The 16,890-nt window shown below is 41.2% G+C and overlaps 1 protein-coding gene across 2 annotated transcripts; it reads right to left on the bottom strand.

Annotated features, from left to right (window-relative positions):
* Nucleotides 1-2,272: 2,272 nt before the first annotated feature.
* On the bottom strand, nucleotides 2,273-15,035 carry LOC111976143 (protein sel-1 homolog 3). 2 transcript variants are annotated; one of them, XM_024004899.3, is made up of 24 exons: nucleotides 14,795-15,035; nucleotides 13,625-14,195; nucleotides 13,279-13,405; nucleotides 12,518-12,639; nucleotides 12,181-12,296; nucleotides 11,101-11,165; nucleotides 10,774-10,897; nucleotides 10,486-10,618; nucleotides 10,176-10,316; nucleotides 9,830-10,047; nucleotides 9,540-9,719; nucleotides 9,329-9,451; nucleotides 9,053-9,193; nucleotides 8,881-8,943; nucleotides 8,617-8,793; nucleotides 8,379-8,506; nucleotides 6,304-6,387; nucleotides 5,938-6,019; nucleotides 5,664-5,739; nucleotides 5,339-5,442; nucleotides 5,047-5,168; nucleotides 4,828-4,942; nucleotides 4,357-4,420; nucleotides 2,273-3,820 (listed from the first exon to the last, which is right to left on the bottom strand). In XM_024004899.3, exons 1-24 carry the CDS (start codon nucleotides 14,858-14,860, stop codon nucleotides 3,516-3,518), a joined length of 3,447 nt encoding a protein of 1,148 aa, XP_023860667.1. In that variant the 5' UTR covers nucleotides 14,861-15,035; the 3' UTR covers nucleotides 2,273-3,515. The 2 variants fall into 2 exon arrangements, with proteins under 2 accessions (XP_023860667.1, XP_023860668.1); XM_024004900.3 differs by having other exon boundaries at nucleotides 2,273-3,805.
* Nucleotides 15,036-16,890: the final 1,855 nt, after the last annotated feature.

Here is a 16,890-nt window from a genome sequence, read left to right as displayed (position 1 = left end):
CTACTGATAGTAGTAAGTGAAATGCATCAGATGTGCCTTTGGACAGTAGCCATCTGGGCAGAACTTTTCCCTGGTCAGGAGTGAAGGCCAACATCCTGCTGGCCCATAGAGACCAGCAGGTACACTGTACACACGCTGCATCACCTCCTGCCACGCACATGCCTGTCTTGCCCTATAGTTCACCTGGGAGACCACCCCTGCTCAAGCCAAGGTGCACTTCATGAGTAGAACTCTGAATACGGTGATAGGACTTTATAGTTAACTACAGTGTCTAAATCAATTGGCACCCTTGGCAGCAGATCAGAAAACCAAACACAAAGTTATCATTGCTATGATTTCTCAAATATTGATTCATACACTACCAATTCGATCTATTCTTTCAGACTGAGTAATGTTATAGTAATGAAAGAAAATATGCAGGTAGAGAAAGTTCTGGAACTGGATAAATAGTTGAATACTCAGCTGTTTCAAATACATGTTGGTCTTTATTTTCTGAAAGGACAGTTTATAAACTATGGTTTAATGCATCGCTTAGACCACACATCAACTCAATCTCTGTATGTCTTGGATGTTGACAAAGTCGAAAAGTCTCCATGAAAAAAAATACCCATAAATGATTATAAAGGTTGCCCGTGGGAAACATTTCTATTAAATGAGTTTGACTAAACAGAATAGTATTACAAAGCACAACGTGATAGCAGTTCAACTGTCACATTTATTACATTTGGCAACAGTGTTTGTTGGCAATTAATCTTGTTCATCAGTGTTTGTTGTTGTCAAGATTCAAGGTAATATCAATCGTCATATAATGATTAAATAACTGCATATTAATGAGAGAGAAAGAGAAAGCCCTCCAACAGTTGCAGTTTATGCTGTAAATAACAGCTGATCAAGCAAATACTAGAAAGGATGCTGCTGTTTAGCTCCTAGAAGTTCCCCAACCTATTATGAAATCCATAACTCAGAAACAGAGTAGCAGTTCTACCATCCCCATAATATGAAATCCTTATCTGAAGTACTGTATCTACATGATGGGGCTTAGTGTGTTTCACAGAATACAATCATATCTCACTCATTGACCCACATATGGAGAACAGACAGTTCATTGCATGAAAAAAAATCAGACTTAAACCCTGGGCAAGGGTCTAGGAATGCTGCACACACTGCACATACTCTTGCGGACCCACCATATTTACTCTGGGTAACCCATCATAGTTACGGTTGAAGTCGGAAGTTTACATACACTTAGGTTGGAGTCATTAAAACTCGTTTTTCATCCACTCCACACATTTCTTGTTAACAGACTATAGTTTTGGCAAGTCAGTTCGGTTGTGCATGACACAAGTAATTTTTCCAACAATTGTTAACAGACAGATTATTTCACTTATAGTTCACTGTATCACAATTCCAGTGGGTCAGAAGTTACATACACTAAGTTGACTGTGCCTTTAAACAGCTTGGAAAATTCCAGAAAATTATGTCATGGCTTTAAGAACAAGATCTGATAGGCTAACTTGACATCATTTGAGTCAATTGGAGGTGTACCTGTGGATGTATTTCACAGCGCTACCTTCAAACTCAGTGCCTCTTTGCTTGACATCATGGGAAAATCAAAAGAAATCAGCCAAGACCTCAAGAAAAATTGTTGACTCCACAAGTTCGGTTCATCCTTGGGCAATTTACAAATGCCTGAAGGTACCACGTTCATCTGTACAATAGTACGCAAGTATAAATACATGGACCACGCAGCCGTCATACGCTCAGGAAGGAGACGCGTTCTCGTCTCCTAAAGATCAACGTACTTTGGTGCGAAAAGTGCAAATCAATCCCAGAACAACAGCAAAGGACTTGTGAAGATGCTGGAGGGAACAGGTACAAATATCTATATCCACAGTAAAACGAGTCCTATATCGACATAACCTGAAATGCAGCTCAGCAAGGAAGAAGCCACTGCTCCAAAACCGCCATAAAAAAGCCAGACTCGGTTCAACTGCACATGGGGACAAAGATCGTACTTTTTGGAGAAATGTCCTCTGGTCTGATGAAACAAAAATAGAACTGTTGGGCCATAATGACCATCGTTATGTTTGGAGGAAAAATGGGGAGCTTGCAAGCCGAAGAACCCATCCCAACTGTGAAGCCCGGGGGTGGCAGCATCTGTTGTGGGGGTGCTTAGCTGCAGGAGGGACTGGTGCACTTCACAAAATAGATGGCATCATGAGTAAGGACAATTATGTGGATATATTGAAGCACATCTCAAGACAATCAGTCAGGAAGTTAAAGCTTGGTCGCAAATGGGTCTTCCAAATGGACAATGACCCCAAGCATACTTGCAAATTTGTGGCAAAATGGATTAAGGACAACAAAGTCAAGGTATTGGAGTGGCCATCACAAAACCCTGACCTCAATCCCATAGAAAAATTGTGGGCAGAACTGAAAAAGCGTGTGCGAGCAAGGAGGCCTACAAACCTGACTCAGTTACACCAGCTCTGTCAAGAGGAATGGGCCAAAATTCACCCAACTTTTTGTGGGAAGCTTGTGGAAGGCTACCCGAAATGTTTGACCCAAGTTAAACAATMTAAAGGTAATGCTACCAAATACTAATTGAGTGTATGCAAACTTCTGACCCACTGGGAATGTGATGAAAGAAATAAACGCTGAAATAAATCTTTATCTCTACTATTATTCTGACATTTCACATTCTTAAAATAAAGTGGTGATCTTAACTGACATAAGACAGGAAATTTTTACTAGGATTAAATGACAGGAATTGTGAAAAACTGAGTTTAAATGTATTTGGCTAAGGTGTATGTAAACTTCCGACTTCAACTGTACGTATGATTCATAACCCTTACCAATAAATCAAGAAGATTCTGGACAACTGCTCAGACAAAAACTGTAATAAGTTAACCAGCAGAAACTAGTCCTTCTGATCGGCCTTGGACTAACCTAACGTAACGGCCCCAAACAGACAGACGTTTAGGAGCCCCAGAAAAAACGTGTGATTCAGCACCATGCGGCTGAAACAAAACAACCAGATAGCAGACTCATACACCTACAGATGTAGGATCTTAATTTGCCCTATATTGTCACAGCAAAATAATCCTGCAGCAACAGGTTTTGAACATTTAGTCCACAATGTTGCTCGGCGGTTAGGCTATTAGCTGGCCAAAAGTAGGCTACATGAAATGTGCAATACTGTTAATGTAACCGTTTGTAAATGTGAGTTTTCAGTGAATTTATGCAAATCACATAGTTCATCTGCATTTCCTGCTGTACAGAAAAATTCTCAGCAACAAAAGAGTGATCATATTAAGATTTTACATCTGTATCAGTCATATGAGTCTGTTCACTCCCACCTGTCAAGTTAAAATTAGTCAGATATCTCAGAAAATTCAGTTTTATAATATTTACAGGCTTGCTTCCCAACATAAAGCATATACATTCCTTTATATGTTATCTCCTGTCTCAGGCATTTCCTGTGTTGTAATTTCCTGTGCCGTGTAAGACAACTATCAGAGCAGATGATGGAGGATCAATGTGCAGAGGACACAGAGAAACACCCCAGACACAGTAACAGCCAGGTCAACTGTCTGTCCATCCCTCAGTAGAATGGACCATAGACCCTGGGCCATTCTAACAGTTCTGGACATTCTGTCTTCTCTCCTGATGGGGTCATTCTGATCCTGCTGTCCATTACCATTGACTTCTGCTTGATTGACAGGGTATGTCCCTGTCCTGTCATCTACTGCACAGTCAGTGGTATGCCTACGTTGTCTAGCTGGGATGTGCACTTGGACACACTCTGGGGGCAAAGAAACTGTTTACCAGTCAAGCATTGATGTAATAAATCACAAGAGTTTGTCTTGAAAAAACAATGGGCCGGTTTTACAATTTAACATAGGCTTTCTATATTTACAATGGAGGGGACAAAAATAAATATGACACATGCAGAACGGCACAGTATTCCAATGGTGGCTGGTGACCCTTTAAATCGGATGACGTGCTCATTGTAATGGCTGGAATGAAATAAATGGGACATTATCAAACACATGGTTTCCAAGTTTTTGATACCATTCCATTGATTCCAATCCAGCCATTATTATGAGCGGTCCTCCCTTCACCAGCCTCCTCTGATGTATTTAACATTAGGCTGTAGCTGTAACACACCAAGTTTGTGACAGATAACCAACTGAGGCAACAGTACCACCGTGTGGCATACATATGTAGATGCCTATACAGAGGTGGTGTTAAGACATGGAAATGTGATTATGATAGGTGGACATCAAGACTATTCATTATTACACTGAAATGTAACAGTATTTTAGCAAGGAGGTATTCAGGAAACTGACTTACCCAGAGCACTTTGGATTAGCACAGTAATCAGAGCAATGATGAGAGTAACGACAGATATATAAACCTGGAAGACAGGATTTACAGGATCACATTTGCATTCCATTAGACAACTTTGAAATTGTCTTGCATTTCATTTTGTTAAAAACCATGAGCTATCCCGTTTGGCAAAAAACAGGTTGAATCAACGTTGTTCCCACGTCATTTCAACCAAAATAATCAATGTGAAGAGGTTGAATCAATGTGGAAAACTGATTTGATTTGCAAAAAGTCATCAACATGAGGCCATTTCGTCTTTTTTTCACCCAAATTTTAACCCAAATCCAATGACATGACGAAATTTGAACTGACGTCTGTGGCCAGTGGGATGTGATTGATAAAGGCATTGTCATATGGTTCTGACTAGCCATGGTCAGATCACATGATGAGCAGGAGAAACGGCGATCCTTGTCATACTTAAAGATAAAGGCCTACCAGTGACAGCTGTATAGGGTCTTGAGTCATTTTTCTCCAGGATTTTCCCATGCGGACTCTGAGTAGAGCTAAAGTACATGGTGTCAGATCCTCATCTTCATCCAACTCTACACATCTATGTGGGGAAAACAGAACAAAACAAAAACAAAGCATTGGCATACACAGTCCATTATTCATTAGTGAGTCTGATATGATTCTGCTAAGTAGAAGGGGAAGTACCTTTGTAAGAGTCTCTCCACCACAATGTCCAGCCCATCATGAATTGATATGTTTAATCTTTCTCTGATGATCAATGGGACATCATGTCCCTCTTCTGCCAAAACCACCAATGTATATATTCCCTGAGGGTTCATAAGGGAAAAATCATTATGAGAACAGTAATCAAAAGCATGCAAACTGACATGTCTGAATGCATTGTAATTCTGATTACTGTTACTGTTACAGAAGGATCAAAGATTCTGGAGGCTTAATTGTAGCATGTAAATGACAGTGATAATACATGGTAAGACACCTGAGAACTGCCTGCCAGGGCTGCTCTGCTGTACAGTGATATAGCCTGATCAACAGCTCCTAGCCTGCTGCTTGAGTAGTAGTAGTCGCCCATCTTCAGCAAACCTGGAACCAGAGCGATAGCCTGAGTGTCAGTCTGTGCCATCATGCCAACTCATTGTCACTCTTTGTAATGCCAAATGTTTGGCTTGACAATGAAAGCAATGGAGTTGGCAAGAGCACAAACAGATCTGGGACCAGGCTAACAGAGAAACAGGTGCTTTATGTAAACTAGCTTTTCCACTACTGACTAGAGGCTGTGATGACACTGTAGGACAGGAACTCACCAGAATCATGTGGGGCATAGTTCATTGTGGAATGGTTATAATACCTCCATTGACAATCATAGCTCTGCTTCAACTCCTGGAATCAAAAAAGAGTGGTAACTCAAGTGTATGATATGGCTTATGGGAATGAATGTCTCTGTCAAGGCTCTGGGGTGTCTTTGTGTGTCTCTCAAATGAATGTGTCACTAAATCTGAACTAATTGGCTTTAGAAGAATATGAGAGATGCAGTATCTTTCCATGAGAAAATAAGAATTCAAATGCCAGACTCCTTACCTCACATAGGTAGGCAACGTTATTCTGGGCCACTCCCAAACCTGTTTCAGCGGCAAGGGCATACCTGACCAGGGCCTCGCCCCTTTAGGAACAATACAGAAAAAATGCTACAACAGTACAACAAACTAAGTTTAACCCATACCCATGTACACACATGTGCACACACACACACACACACACACACACACACACACACACACACACACACACACACACACACACACACACACACACACACACACACACACACACACACACACACACACACACACAAACAAACACTGTAACATCAGTAACTCGATTTGACAAATCAAATGAATGAGGGAAATTGGACTGATGAACTAGAGTCTATTTTGCTTCTCTCACCAGGAGCCCTGGAGGTAGGCTTGGAGAGCCTCTCTTACGATGTATCCCAGGTAACCATTCTGCTCACAGATCTGTTTCAGAATGCTAGAGGGCAGGACAACATAATACATAAAACAAGTATTGAATCAGAGGTTCATCACATAACGACAACAACAAAGTATTGTTATTATCATGACATCATTATTACCGTAAATCAACAGAAAGTACAGTCGTGGCCAAAAGTTTTGAGAATGACACAAATATTAATTTCCACAAAGTTTGCTGCTTCAGTGTCTTTAGATATTTTTGTCAGATGTTACTATGGAATACTGAAGTATAATTACAAGCGTTTCATAAGTGTCGAAGGCTTTTATTGACAATTACATGAAGTTGATGCAAAGAGTCAATATTTGCAGTGTTAACCCTTCTTTTTCAAGACCTCTGCAATCGGCCCTGGCATGCTGTCAATTAACTTCTGGGCCACATCCTGACTGATGGCAGCCCATTCTTGCATAATCAATGCTTGGAGTTTGTCAGAATTTGTGGGTTTTTGTTTGTCCACCCGCCTCTTGAGGATTGACCACAAGTTCTCAACGGGATTAAGGTCTGGGGAGTTTCCTGGCCATGGACCCAAAATATCGATGTTTTGTTCCCTGAGCCACTTAGTTATCACTTTTGCCTTATGGCAAGGTGCTCCATCATGKTGMAAAATGCATTGTTRGTCACCAAACTGTTCCTGGATGGATGGGAGAAGTTGCTCTCGGAGGATGTGTTGYTACCATTCTTTATTCATGGCTGTGTTCTTAGGCAAYATTGTGAGTGAGCCCACTCCCTTGGCTGAGAAGCAACCCCACACATGAATGGTCTCAGGATGCTTTACTGTTGGTAAGACACAGGACTGATGGAAGCGCTCACCTTGTCTTCTCCGGACAAGCTTTTTTCCAGATGCCCCAAACAATCGGAAAGGGGATTCATCAGAGAAAAGGACTTTACCCCAGGCCTCAGCAGTCCAATCCCTGTACATTTAGCAGAAAATCAGTCTGTCCCTAATGTTTTTCCTGGAGAGAAGTGGCTTCTTTGCTGCCCTTCTTGACACCAGGCCATCCTACAAAAGTCTTCGCCTCACTGTGCGTGCAGATGCACTCACACTTGCCTGCTGCCATTCCTGAGCAAGCTCTGTACTGGTGGTGCCCCGATCCCGCAGCTGAATCAACTTTAGGAGACGGTCCTGGCGCTTGCTGGACTTTCTTGAGCACCCTGAAGCCTTCTTCACAACAATTGAACTGCTCTCCTTGAAGTTCTTGATGATCCGATAAATGGTTGATTTAGGTGCAATCTTACTGGCAGCAATATCCTTGCCTGTAATGCAAAGCAATGATGACGGCACGTGTTTCCTTGCAGGTAACCACAGTTGACAGAGGAAGGAAGAGGAAGAACAATGGTTCCAAGCACCACCCAACTCAATCAGCATGACAGAGTGATCTCCAGCCTTGTCCTCGTCAACACTCACACCTGTGTTAACGAGAGAATCACTGACATGATGTCAGCTGGTCCATTTGTAGCAGGGCTGAAATGCAGTGGAAATGTTTTTGGGGGATTCAGTTCATTTGCATGGCAAAGAGGGACTTTGCAATTAATTGCAATTAATCTGATCACTCTTCATAACATTCTGGAGTATATGCAAATTGCCATCATACAAACTGAGGCAGCAGACTTTGTGAAAATTAATATTTGCGTCATTCTCAAAACTATTGGCCACGACTGTACACATTTGGTACAAAATACTAAGGACTACAATAAGCTCAGTGACTAAAGGTTTACTCTTACTCTGACACATCAGCCCTGATCTAAGATATTTTGTGACACTAACAGCTTCATCTGGGGATTCATAAGACATGAGTAACTCAGCACTACGCAGGGTCTCTCACTCTAAGCCACGCTGTGACAGTGGCACTTATTTTTTACAAATGCAAATACACAGGTCCTTGAATTAGTCCAGCATTTAGTCAGATGACACTTTTCTGCAGACTACCCTCTGGTGCAGTGGATCATACAGGAGTTTTCTTCACTCCCTGAGCTGAGCGGAAGAGACTTACATCACAGCCCTCTCTGTGTCCCGGGAGACCCCCTCCATGTTTCCTGTGGACAGGTACCAGGCCGCCTCCACCGCCCCGTCCACGTGACCATAGAGGGAGGAGTTTAGGAAGAGATGAAACGCAGCAGTCTGGGGAGTACAGAACACACAATGAGTATTAGACCCTTCATAAATCTGTAAAAAGCTTCCAACTTAAAACTCAAGTTGATTTTAAAAAGGATGGGTGAGGTTGGTCCTACCTCATTCTTTTCTGGGTTGTGTGGGTTCTTCCCATTTAAGTGATACACACCCAGGTTAAACATGCCGTCATGACTGCCATTGTGGGCAGCCTGTTCAAAGTACTTGTAGGCAGTCTTGTAGTCTCTCAGTATGGTGCTGTAATACCATCCCAGCCCATTCAAGGCTTGGACTGAACCCTAGGGGTCAGAGATGCACATTAAAGGCAAGCACACATAGACACACATAAACACACACCACAAGGTAGAGTATTACAGCACACATACCTTGGCTGCAGCTTTCTCCAATATCTGAAGACCCAGAGTCATGTTCCTCTTCACCCCCTGTCCCTGGAGAGACCATTAACAATCAGTCCTCTAATCAGTCTACACATACACAACACATATCTGGCAATATTGAAGTCCTATATCCCCTACTTACACAAGACATGATGCTTACCTTAAATAATAAGATAGAGTACTCATACATGGCTGCAGGATCCTCCAGCTCCATGGCACTCTTAGCGTACCACTTAACTGCACTCCCAACATCCTTAGAGACACCATTTTGACCCCAGAATAGAAGCTTTGCTAGAAGTTTCTGCATAAATGAAGTTGTGTCATTTTCCGATTAATTCCCTTGAATCATTCCTAACTTGACGTAGAAGACACTTCTAAGTACTTTAGTATAGACTAAAAGCGCAATGATTTCTAAGTATTTTGATATATACTGTACCTGTGATTCAACGTCTCCTCTGTCAGCTTGAAGTTTGATATACTGAAAGGTGTCACCTGTCTCATGGGTTAGGCTGTTCAGGTGGTTCTCGTTGCTTATAAGAATGTGCTCAGTGATATATTGCTTGGGGTGAGAGGAAATGTATGGTTAACAGTTATACTAACGTAACAGTACAACTAAAGTTCCTCAAGTCCTTTTTTTATAAATTCACCTGATTCCCCAGTACCCGCCCTTGGTCAATACTGGTCTGTGCCCCAACATTGGAGTAGTAACTGTACGCCATGTCAAAGTCTTTGGGGAACCCGTCAATTCCTTGTGTGTGTTTGTAGCCCAAATGCATGAGGGCTAAACGGTTGTCTCCCAGTGCACCAATCAGACTGTAGACATGACCCTGGAATACACAGAGGTCATAACAAGGTCACTCATCATGGGTCCGGGGTCACATACAGCTCATGACAAAGGTGGCATTACTAGTGATGAGGTCAGATGACTGGTCGCTACCTGCTGTTGGTCCACAGGGCCCCCCAGGCCAGCCAGATGGATGGTGGAGAGCAGCAAGGAGGCGTGGTGGTAGCCATAGCAGGAGGACATCTGCAGCAGGGCTATCAGGGAGGAGGAGGTGGAGTCCATCTGGTTGCTTCCTCTATTGGACAGTCTATTCACTACATGCTCAAACAATCTGCTTCCAAGGTGAAGGGGTGTTCTCCTGTTCTTAGTTCCTACAGGTATCAATGGAGTAGATACTGTAAATGTAACCAAGAATATGTGAGGTGCAGTCAAACACTACCTGCAGGTGATGTAGTACATAAGGCACCTGTATGAGATGGGTAGCCTATAGGTAATATACCTGTGGGGAAGTCCTTTTGCTGGGTCTCTAAGAAGGTGAAAAGTGCACGGTGCTTCTTCTGTGCTTCCCAGGTCCATGTCTGCCTACATGTATTCTGTCCAAACCTTCTCCATAAACTGATGTAGTGAGAGTGACACAAACCTGAAAAATCTAACTCAGTCAGATCTGGTTTATCCATAATAATGTGGCATAAAACTCCCCCAGACTCCATATTCACAGTGCTAGGGTTTGCCTTCAAGACACAGATCCATTTGGTGTTGGCACACCACTCACACAGACTAAACATGAATCTACACAGTATAGAGCTCACCTGTCATAAAGACTTCCTGGTTGTGTGTCACAGCCTGAAGAAAGGCTGCAGTGACTTCTCTGATAACATCACACTCTCTGTGAGTCTTTTCCAGGCCCTCTAATGTCTTGGCAGGGGAAAGGAAGTTGATCACCTGTAATATATTTAACTGTCATGATACTGTAACAACATGAACCTATACCTCTTAATACAGTAGTACAGTAAGGCCTATATAATACATTTCTGTACATTTTCATTTCTCATATTGAACAATTGTTWAAAAAAAAGTTTCAAGGCATTTGGACACACCTTTTCTGTGCCCAAACGATAGTATTTGATTGGTCCAAAATAGCCATGGAAACCTGGCATGAACCTGCCCCCTCCAATCACAAAGTATCCACCAGTGTCATTGTAATGGATGTCACTCTGAAAGCTGCAAAATATTCAACACTCAACATTTGAAAGAAATATTGACACTAAGTTATGCAAAGTCCTCCTCAAGGCTTTTGGTGCAGTTTGAAGTGAGCTAGTCTTAAAAACACCTACGTTCACTCCAATCCCTTTTCTGTGTTTACATATCAAAATATTTATGGCTAAAAAAAGTTTGTAATTATCCAAAAAGCTTTGATGGCTTACTCAAATATGTGCGTGTGCCCCACCATTCCTCCCGATGTCATTTCAGGTTTAACTTGCAGTGTCACCTGAAAGACACACAAGACATGAATTCATAAATTCACAACTACAAACTCCAATATATAAAGTATGTATAAATATCATGATGTGAAAAGATGGTATGTAGATTCTGAAATGGGACTTTAATGATATACCCCATTCCTAACTGTAGCACCCTAAGCTACCAAGTGTGTCTCTGATGTACTGTATGCATATGTTGTTGCTGTATGTACACTGAACAAAAATGTAAACAAAACATGTAAAGTGTTGGTCCCATGTTTCATCATCTGAATTAAAAATCACAGACATTTTCTATACACACAAAAAGCTTATTTATCTCAAAGGTTGTGTGCAAATGTGTTTACATCCCTGTTAGTAAGCATGTATCCTTTACCAAGTTTATCCATCCACCTGACAAGTGTGGCATATCAAGAAGCTGATTAAACAGCATGGCCATTACACAGGTGCACCTTGTGCTGGGGACAATAAAAGGCCACTTTAAAATGTGTAGTTTTGTCACACAACACAATGCCACAAGTTTTGAGGGAGCATGCAATTGGCATGCTGTCTGCAGGAATGTCCACCAGAGCTGTTGCCAGATAATTTCATGTTCATTTCTCTACTATAAGCTGCCTCCAATGTCGTTTTAGAGAATTTGACAGTACGTCTAACCGGCCGCAGACCACATGTAACCACGCCAGCCCAGGACCTCCACATCCGGCATCTTCACCTGTGGGATCGTTTGAGGGGCGGTGGGTGATGAGGATTATTTATGTCTGTAATAAAGGCCGTTTGTGGGGAAAAACAAATTCTGAATGGCTGGGCCTGGCTCCCTAGTACCACTGCCCAGTCATGTGAAATCCATAGATTAAGGCCTAATGAATTCATTTAAATTGCCTGATTTCTTTATATGAAATGCAACATTGTAAAATATTTTCAATTGATGCATGTTGCATTTAGATTTCTTTTCAGTATATCTTGCTGGTGACAAATCCAATTTCCCATCATTGGAATAATAGTTTATTAAATTGAATTGTATGGTACCTTAGAGCCTTGTATGAAGCAGTCTAGTCTGATCCAGGTCCAGAGAGGCAGAGCTGTGTGGGCTCTGAATGCCTGATCTCCCCCAGACACCACACGAACCTGAATTATGATATCTCCTAAACATTAGACAGTACTTTATTAAATCATAAGACAGACATCTACCATAATGCATGCTGATATCTAATCATAACACTACCTACCGCTCAAAGACACAGCAGCTTGATCACATTCACAGCCCAACATTACATCATAAGTATCAAGTGAGACCGAAACAGAACAAATACACACTAACATCCTATCAGGTGAATCCACAACAAGCTTCCATGCTATGCCTCACCTGTGTCAGTGAGCTGTATCAGAGGAGTGTCGTATTTGCTGTTCTGATCAACATGATGGATGATTCCACACAGTTTCTTGTCACACCACTGCACCAGAAAGACCCATATAGACACTGTGATACTGGGGAAAGGGAGATTAATGAGATCTTTCACATTCAATTTTCTGTGTCACTGTTCCATAGCTGCCACAGGGAGGAGATTTAATGAATTTGTGTAGTTGTAATCTGTGATTATATCTTAATTAAATTTTTGATTATGCATCCATAAAGCATGCCCACTGGTATCATCTTCTACATAGGTTCGTTCGCTGATCGTTCAATGCATTGTTTAAAGCATGTAAACAATAAAGAACTGTAGCATATGGAAATGTATATGCTAAGTGAATTAAAAATGGAAGTGAAATGAGCTGTCAGCATTGAAAAGACAGAGATCTTTCTGTAACTGACCTAAGGAGGTGCATGGAGTCAGAAACATCAGATGACTGAAACTATCATTTTCAAAATGCTAAATCATGGACCCTTTTAGTTGAACTTTAAAATAACTCACTTTGTAAGAGAGGTCACAATATATTGTATAATTAATTTGGCATTATACTGGTTATAACTATTCATGTTTATGTGAGTCATTCCAGGTGACATTGTCAGTGCACTTGCTGAGTTGTTTTCCACAAGACTACCCAAAGGATCAGCTCTCATGATAACGTAGGGAAATGTGTCATGAATGCAAATAAATACTATTTAGAGGGAAGTTGAATTCAAACCTGGGCTGCTCCACAGTGAGGACACGATCTCTCTCAAGATCTCTGTTGATGAAAGGGTGGATCTTGCGAATCACTCCAAAACTCTTTCCAGTGCTAACCATTGGAAATGTCAACATATCCACAGTGTCTACAAATCAATTCAAGAAAATATTAGTATACGCTACAACTATAATAAGGACTGAGAATACCTTCTTTAACAAAATAAATAATATGTCAGTATTTTTCTTTCTATGTCTCAATTCACTGGCACCAAACTGTTTATCATAAAGTGTACTTGACAGCAATGTGAGTCTAATTGTAACACACACATATAGTACAAAACATGATTGGTTGATTGAGACCAGACCTGACTCATGTGGGCACTGGCGGATTCTGTCTCTGGTCAGCTGCCACATAAGATCAGCCATCCAGGAGGGGCACCCAGGATAATGTCTAGCTGGACGCTCAGAGGGAAGTACTGCCTGAAGCACTTTGAACGTTCTCACCAGGGACCCATTGTATGTGCTGGTCCTATTCACATGGCCTTTGTCTCCTATGCCTTGCTCAAGGTGGTCCAACCAGGCTCGAACCATCACATTATGGACGTCCAATGTGCGCCTCATGAAAAGGTCCTTTCTGTAGGCCATGCCTGGAGGGAACCAAAGCTTCACTGGATGAGTCCTGGGGACATGGAGGCGTCTGTGGTTGGTCCATCTCCTCCTGAAGACAGCCACTCCTGTCTTGGTCTGTGTGGAGACCACCACCTCCACTCCCACCTCACAGGCCCTGGAGCACTGGTAACTAACTTGGACCACTGAGCCATGCATCACTATGTCTGGGACCAAGTCAAACTGTATGGAATCGCCATGCAGCACTGAGCTCTCTCCAGCTGGGGATGAGGAGGTAGGCATGATGTGGGATGAAGACTCACATAGTGCCTGGTCGAGATTAATTAAATATAGGTGGAAATTAGCTGGATTCAACAGTAACGTTATGTCCATTGCATAGCATGCTTGCTTGGTGTTCAGAAGACCTCTCCTTGAATGGTTTACTATAATAAATGGGTAATGTCTCTAGTGTATTATCCCTTTATAAAACCAAGAAAACTGAAATAATGAGTAAAGCCTGTGGGAATTTTCCTCACTCTAACTTGTTTGTAAGATTCATTCGGAGATGCCTCCAGGCAGCACTGGTGACTATCAGTGTGTTATGGCTGAAATATAATCACTTTTGTTGGAATTTAAGACTGGTAAAATGCATATTCATACAGATTTAAATTGCTGAAAATGGCCAAAAAGCATCGTGGGCCTAGCCTGGTATGTACCTATTAAACATCACATTTGAAACGAGGTCAGCTAATGACCAGGCACTAAATGTGACATTTGTGGATATTAGTTGTGAGTTGTGATGTGTGGTGGTAGTCTGTAAACTACACACAAATATTTACACAAGTTTGCAATTTATTCAAATAGACTACCGTTTACATAGCCATATTCATTATTCTTGTATTAGATACTCAATTATGTATATTTCTTACCAGCGACAAAACAATTACAACGGTGACAGCATGTCCACAAAGGTTAAAACTTTCAAAAACTTTCATTTTCAAGTGTGCATTTCATACAATCCTTGAATTCTGTCTTCCCGATTTTTTTAGGACTATATCGAATGTTATTTAATGTTCAAATCGTGGTTATAATTGTATTAATGTGATCAATTCAATGTTATTAATCCAAATACAGTTTTCTGTTGCGTTGCCTCGTTATTCTTCACTTCCGTGATACAGGTGGAGCTATGTGGTAGCACCTGTTCTGCAGGTGGAGCCTATTACGCCGTGCAAAATTAGCCTGACGACACACTAAATCCTTCCGCTACTCTGTCGTTCGCCTCCGACAGAGCCAGTGATCCTTTGGCGAGGTTGTGCAGAGTGGCAAAACATATTATTTATTAAACATCTCATAAACATCATCATTGGATATATTTCTAGGCAGTATTTCAGCAACACGTTTCTCCTCATACATCATAATCTCACAGCACCAATGTTCTATAAACACGAGGAAATCAGTTTATCACACGATAAAGCCAAAGACAGTACAGTGTGAAGATAAGCAGAAAGTGCTTCTCCAACAGAAATCCCCGATCACACTTGTAGGCGATGTGTTGGCTGTGCAGAATCACATCAACTGCGCATGTGCAAGTCTTACAATCCTAGGCACTCGTTCGATATAAAGTTGTTTTTGACTCAAATGAAAATGTGTCAGTTTGTCACTTTCACGAGGTTGGAGTAATAACATGCTCAACTATGTAAAACATTTGCTGGAATCTAGGTTGTGCCTTTAGATTTTGAAAAAATTTACAACTAAGGAAGAATTGTTCACCTCTCTCATTGACTTCTCAAACACATGCCTGGTCTGTTTCGCAATCGTTCCCGGAAGTCTCGCGATGTTGCGCATCTGGGTTTAGAAACTGTCCTTACCTTCAATAGCCTGGCGTCAAAATTAACTATGAGTCTACCATTCGAATTTAAGACCCAATTTAGCACAAAACAGACACTAGCAGAACATACACTTACAGAAAGGTAGAAATACAGTCCCTAGTGAAAGTCTACACACCCCTTGCATAGTCTAAATATTTTGCTGCCTTAAAATTAAACCTCAAAGAGAATAAATTAGATTTTTTCCCCTACTGGACTACACAATTTACTCCACATTTTCTAAGTCAAATAACAAATATAGAACACTTTCCAAGGTCTCACATTGTTTTCCAGTATATTTTTCATCAGGAGAACTTGTATGCGTGAAACCAAAATTCAGACAATCGATACTTCAGAAAATGTAGGGGCAAAAACAAACAAATGGCCAGGCCTTAATTAATTGGGAGCTCCCTTAATGGCCAGTTTTGGGTACCTTTATAGAGCTGCAGAATTTCACTAACTGCTCTCTCAAGGCAGCAGGCCTCAGGAAGCATTTCAAATGGAGTGATACAGAATAATTGTTAAACTCATCAGAATACTGGGTAGGGGACCCCACATCCTCTCCTGGAATATATATATTTTAATTTGTTTTCAGTATGCTAAATCTTAAATCAGTCCAAAAAAAGTCAATATTCACTATTACTAGGCCTATTACTGTACCTCCCTCTCTTTTCTAATCAATCTTACTGCATTTTGTCAGGAAACCTAGATAAAACCATACATATACTCATACTGGAGACACATCAGACAACACATGGTCCCATTAAGCAAATAGGAACCTACTAAAGTAAAACAATCCCAGACCTCCTTCCACTTGTAATCTTATCGTCTAGACCTGTTGCATTGACGTATGGCTTGAGTTCTGTACTTTCTGTCCCTGGGAGATCAAGTAGTCAAAATATGTTGTTTAACAATTCTGCTAAGGCCTGAAAAAGTAGGTGCCAGCTTATCAGCTCTTTTTGTTTCACAACCCTTGTACTAAAAACATTTCTTTGGATCTATTTAATTAAATTTTCAAATAAAATCTTATTGGTCATGTACGCATATTTTGCAGATGTTATCGCAAGTGGGACGAAATGCTTATGTTTCTAGCTCCAAAGTGGCAGTAATACATCATTCAAAGCAATACATACAAAACCAAAAAAGAAAAAGAAACACAT

The sequence above is a fragment of the Salvelinus sp. IW2-2015 genome, linkage group LG16, assembly GCF_002910315.2.
Source record: "Salvelinus sp. IW2-2015 linkage group LG16, ASM291031v2, whole genome shotgun sequence".
Lineage (NCBI taxonomy): Eukaryota > Metazoa > Chordata > Actinopteri > Salmoniformes > Salmonidae > Salvelinus > Salvelinus sp. IW2-2015.
The sequence above is the reverse complement of the archived record's forward strand: the minus strand, read 5'-3'. Positions and strand labels throughout refer to the sequence as shown.

Bases quoted from the DNA above. Each gene is read 5' to 3' on its own strand.
- LOC111976143 (XM_024004899.3), bottom strand. From the start codon at position 14,860: ATGAAAGTTTTTGAAAGTTTTAACCTTTGTGGACATGCTGTCACCGTT. The intron at 11,166-12,180 runs GTACCATACAAT...TGTGTCTTTCAG, and splicing joins GCTTCATACAAGGCTCTAAG to GTGACACTGCAAGTTAAACC. The intron at 5,740-5,937 runs GTAAGGAGTCTG...TTTTGATTCCAG, and splicing joins ACGTTGCCTACCTATGTGAG to GAGTTGAAGCAGAGCTATGA.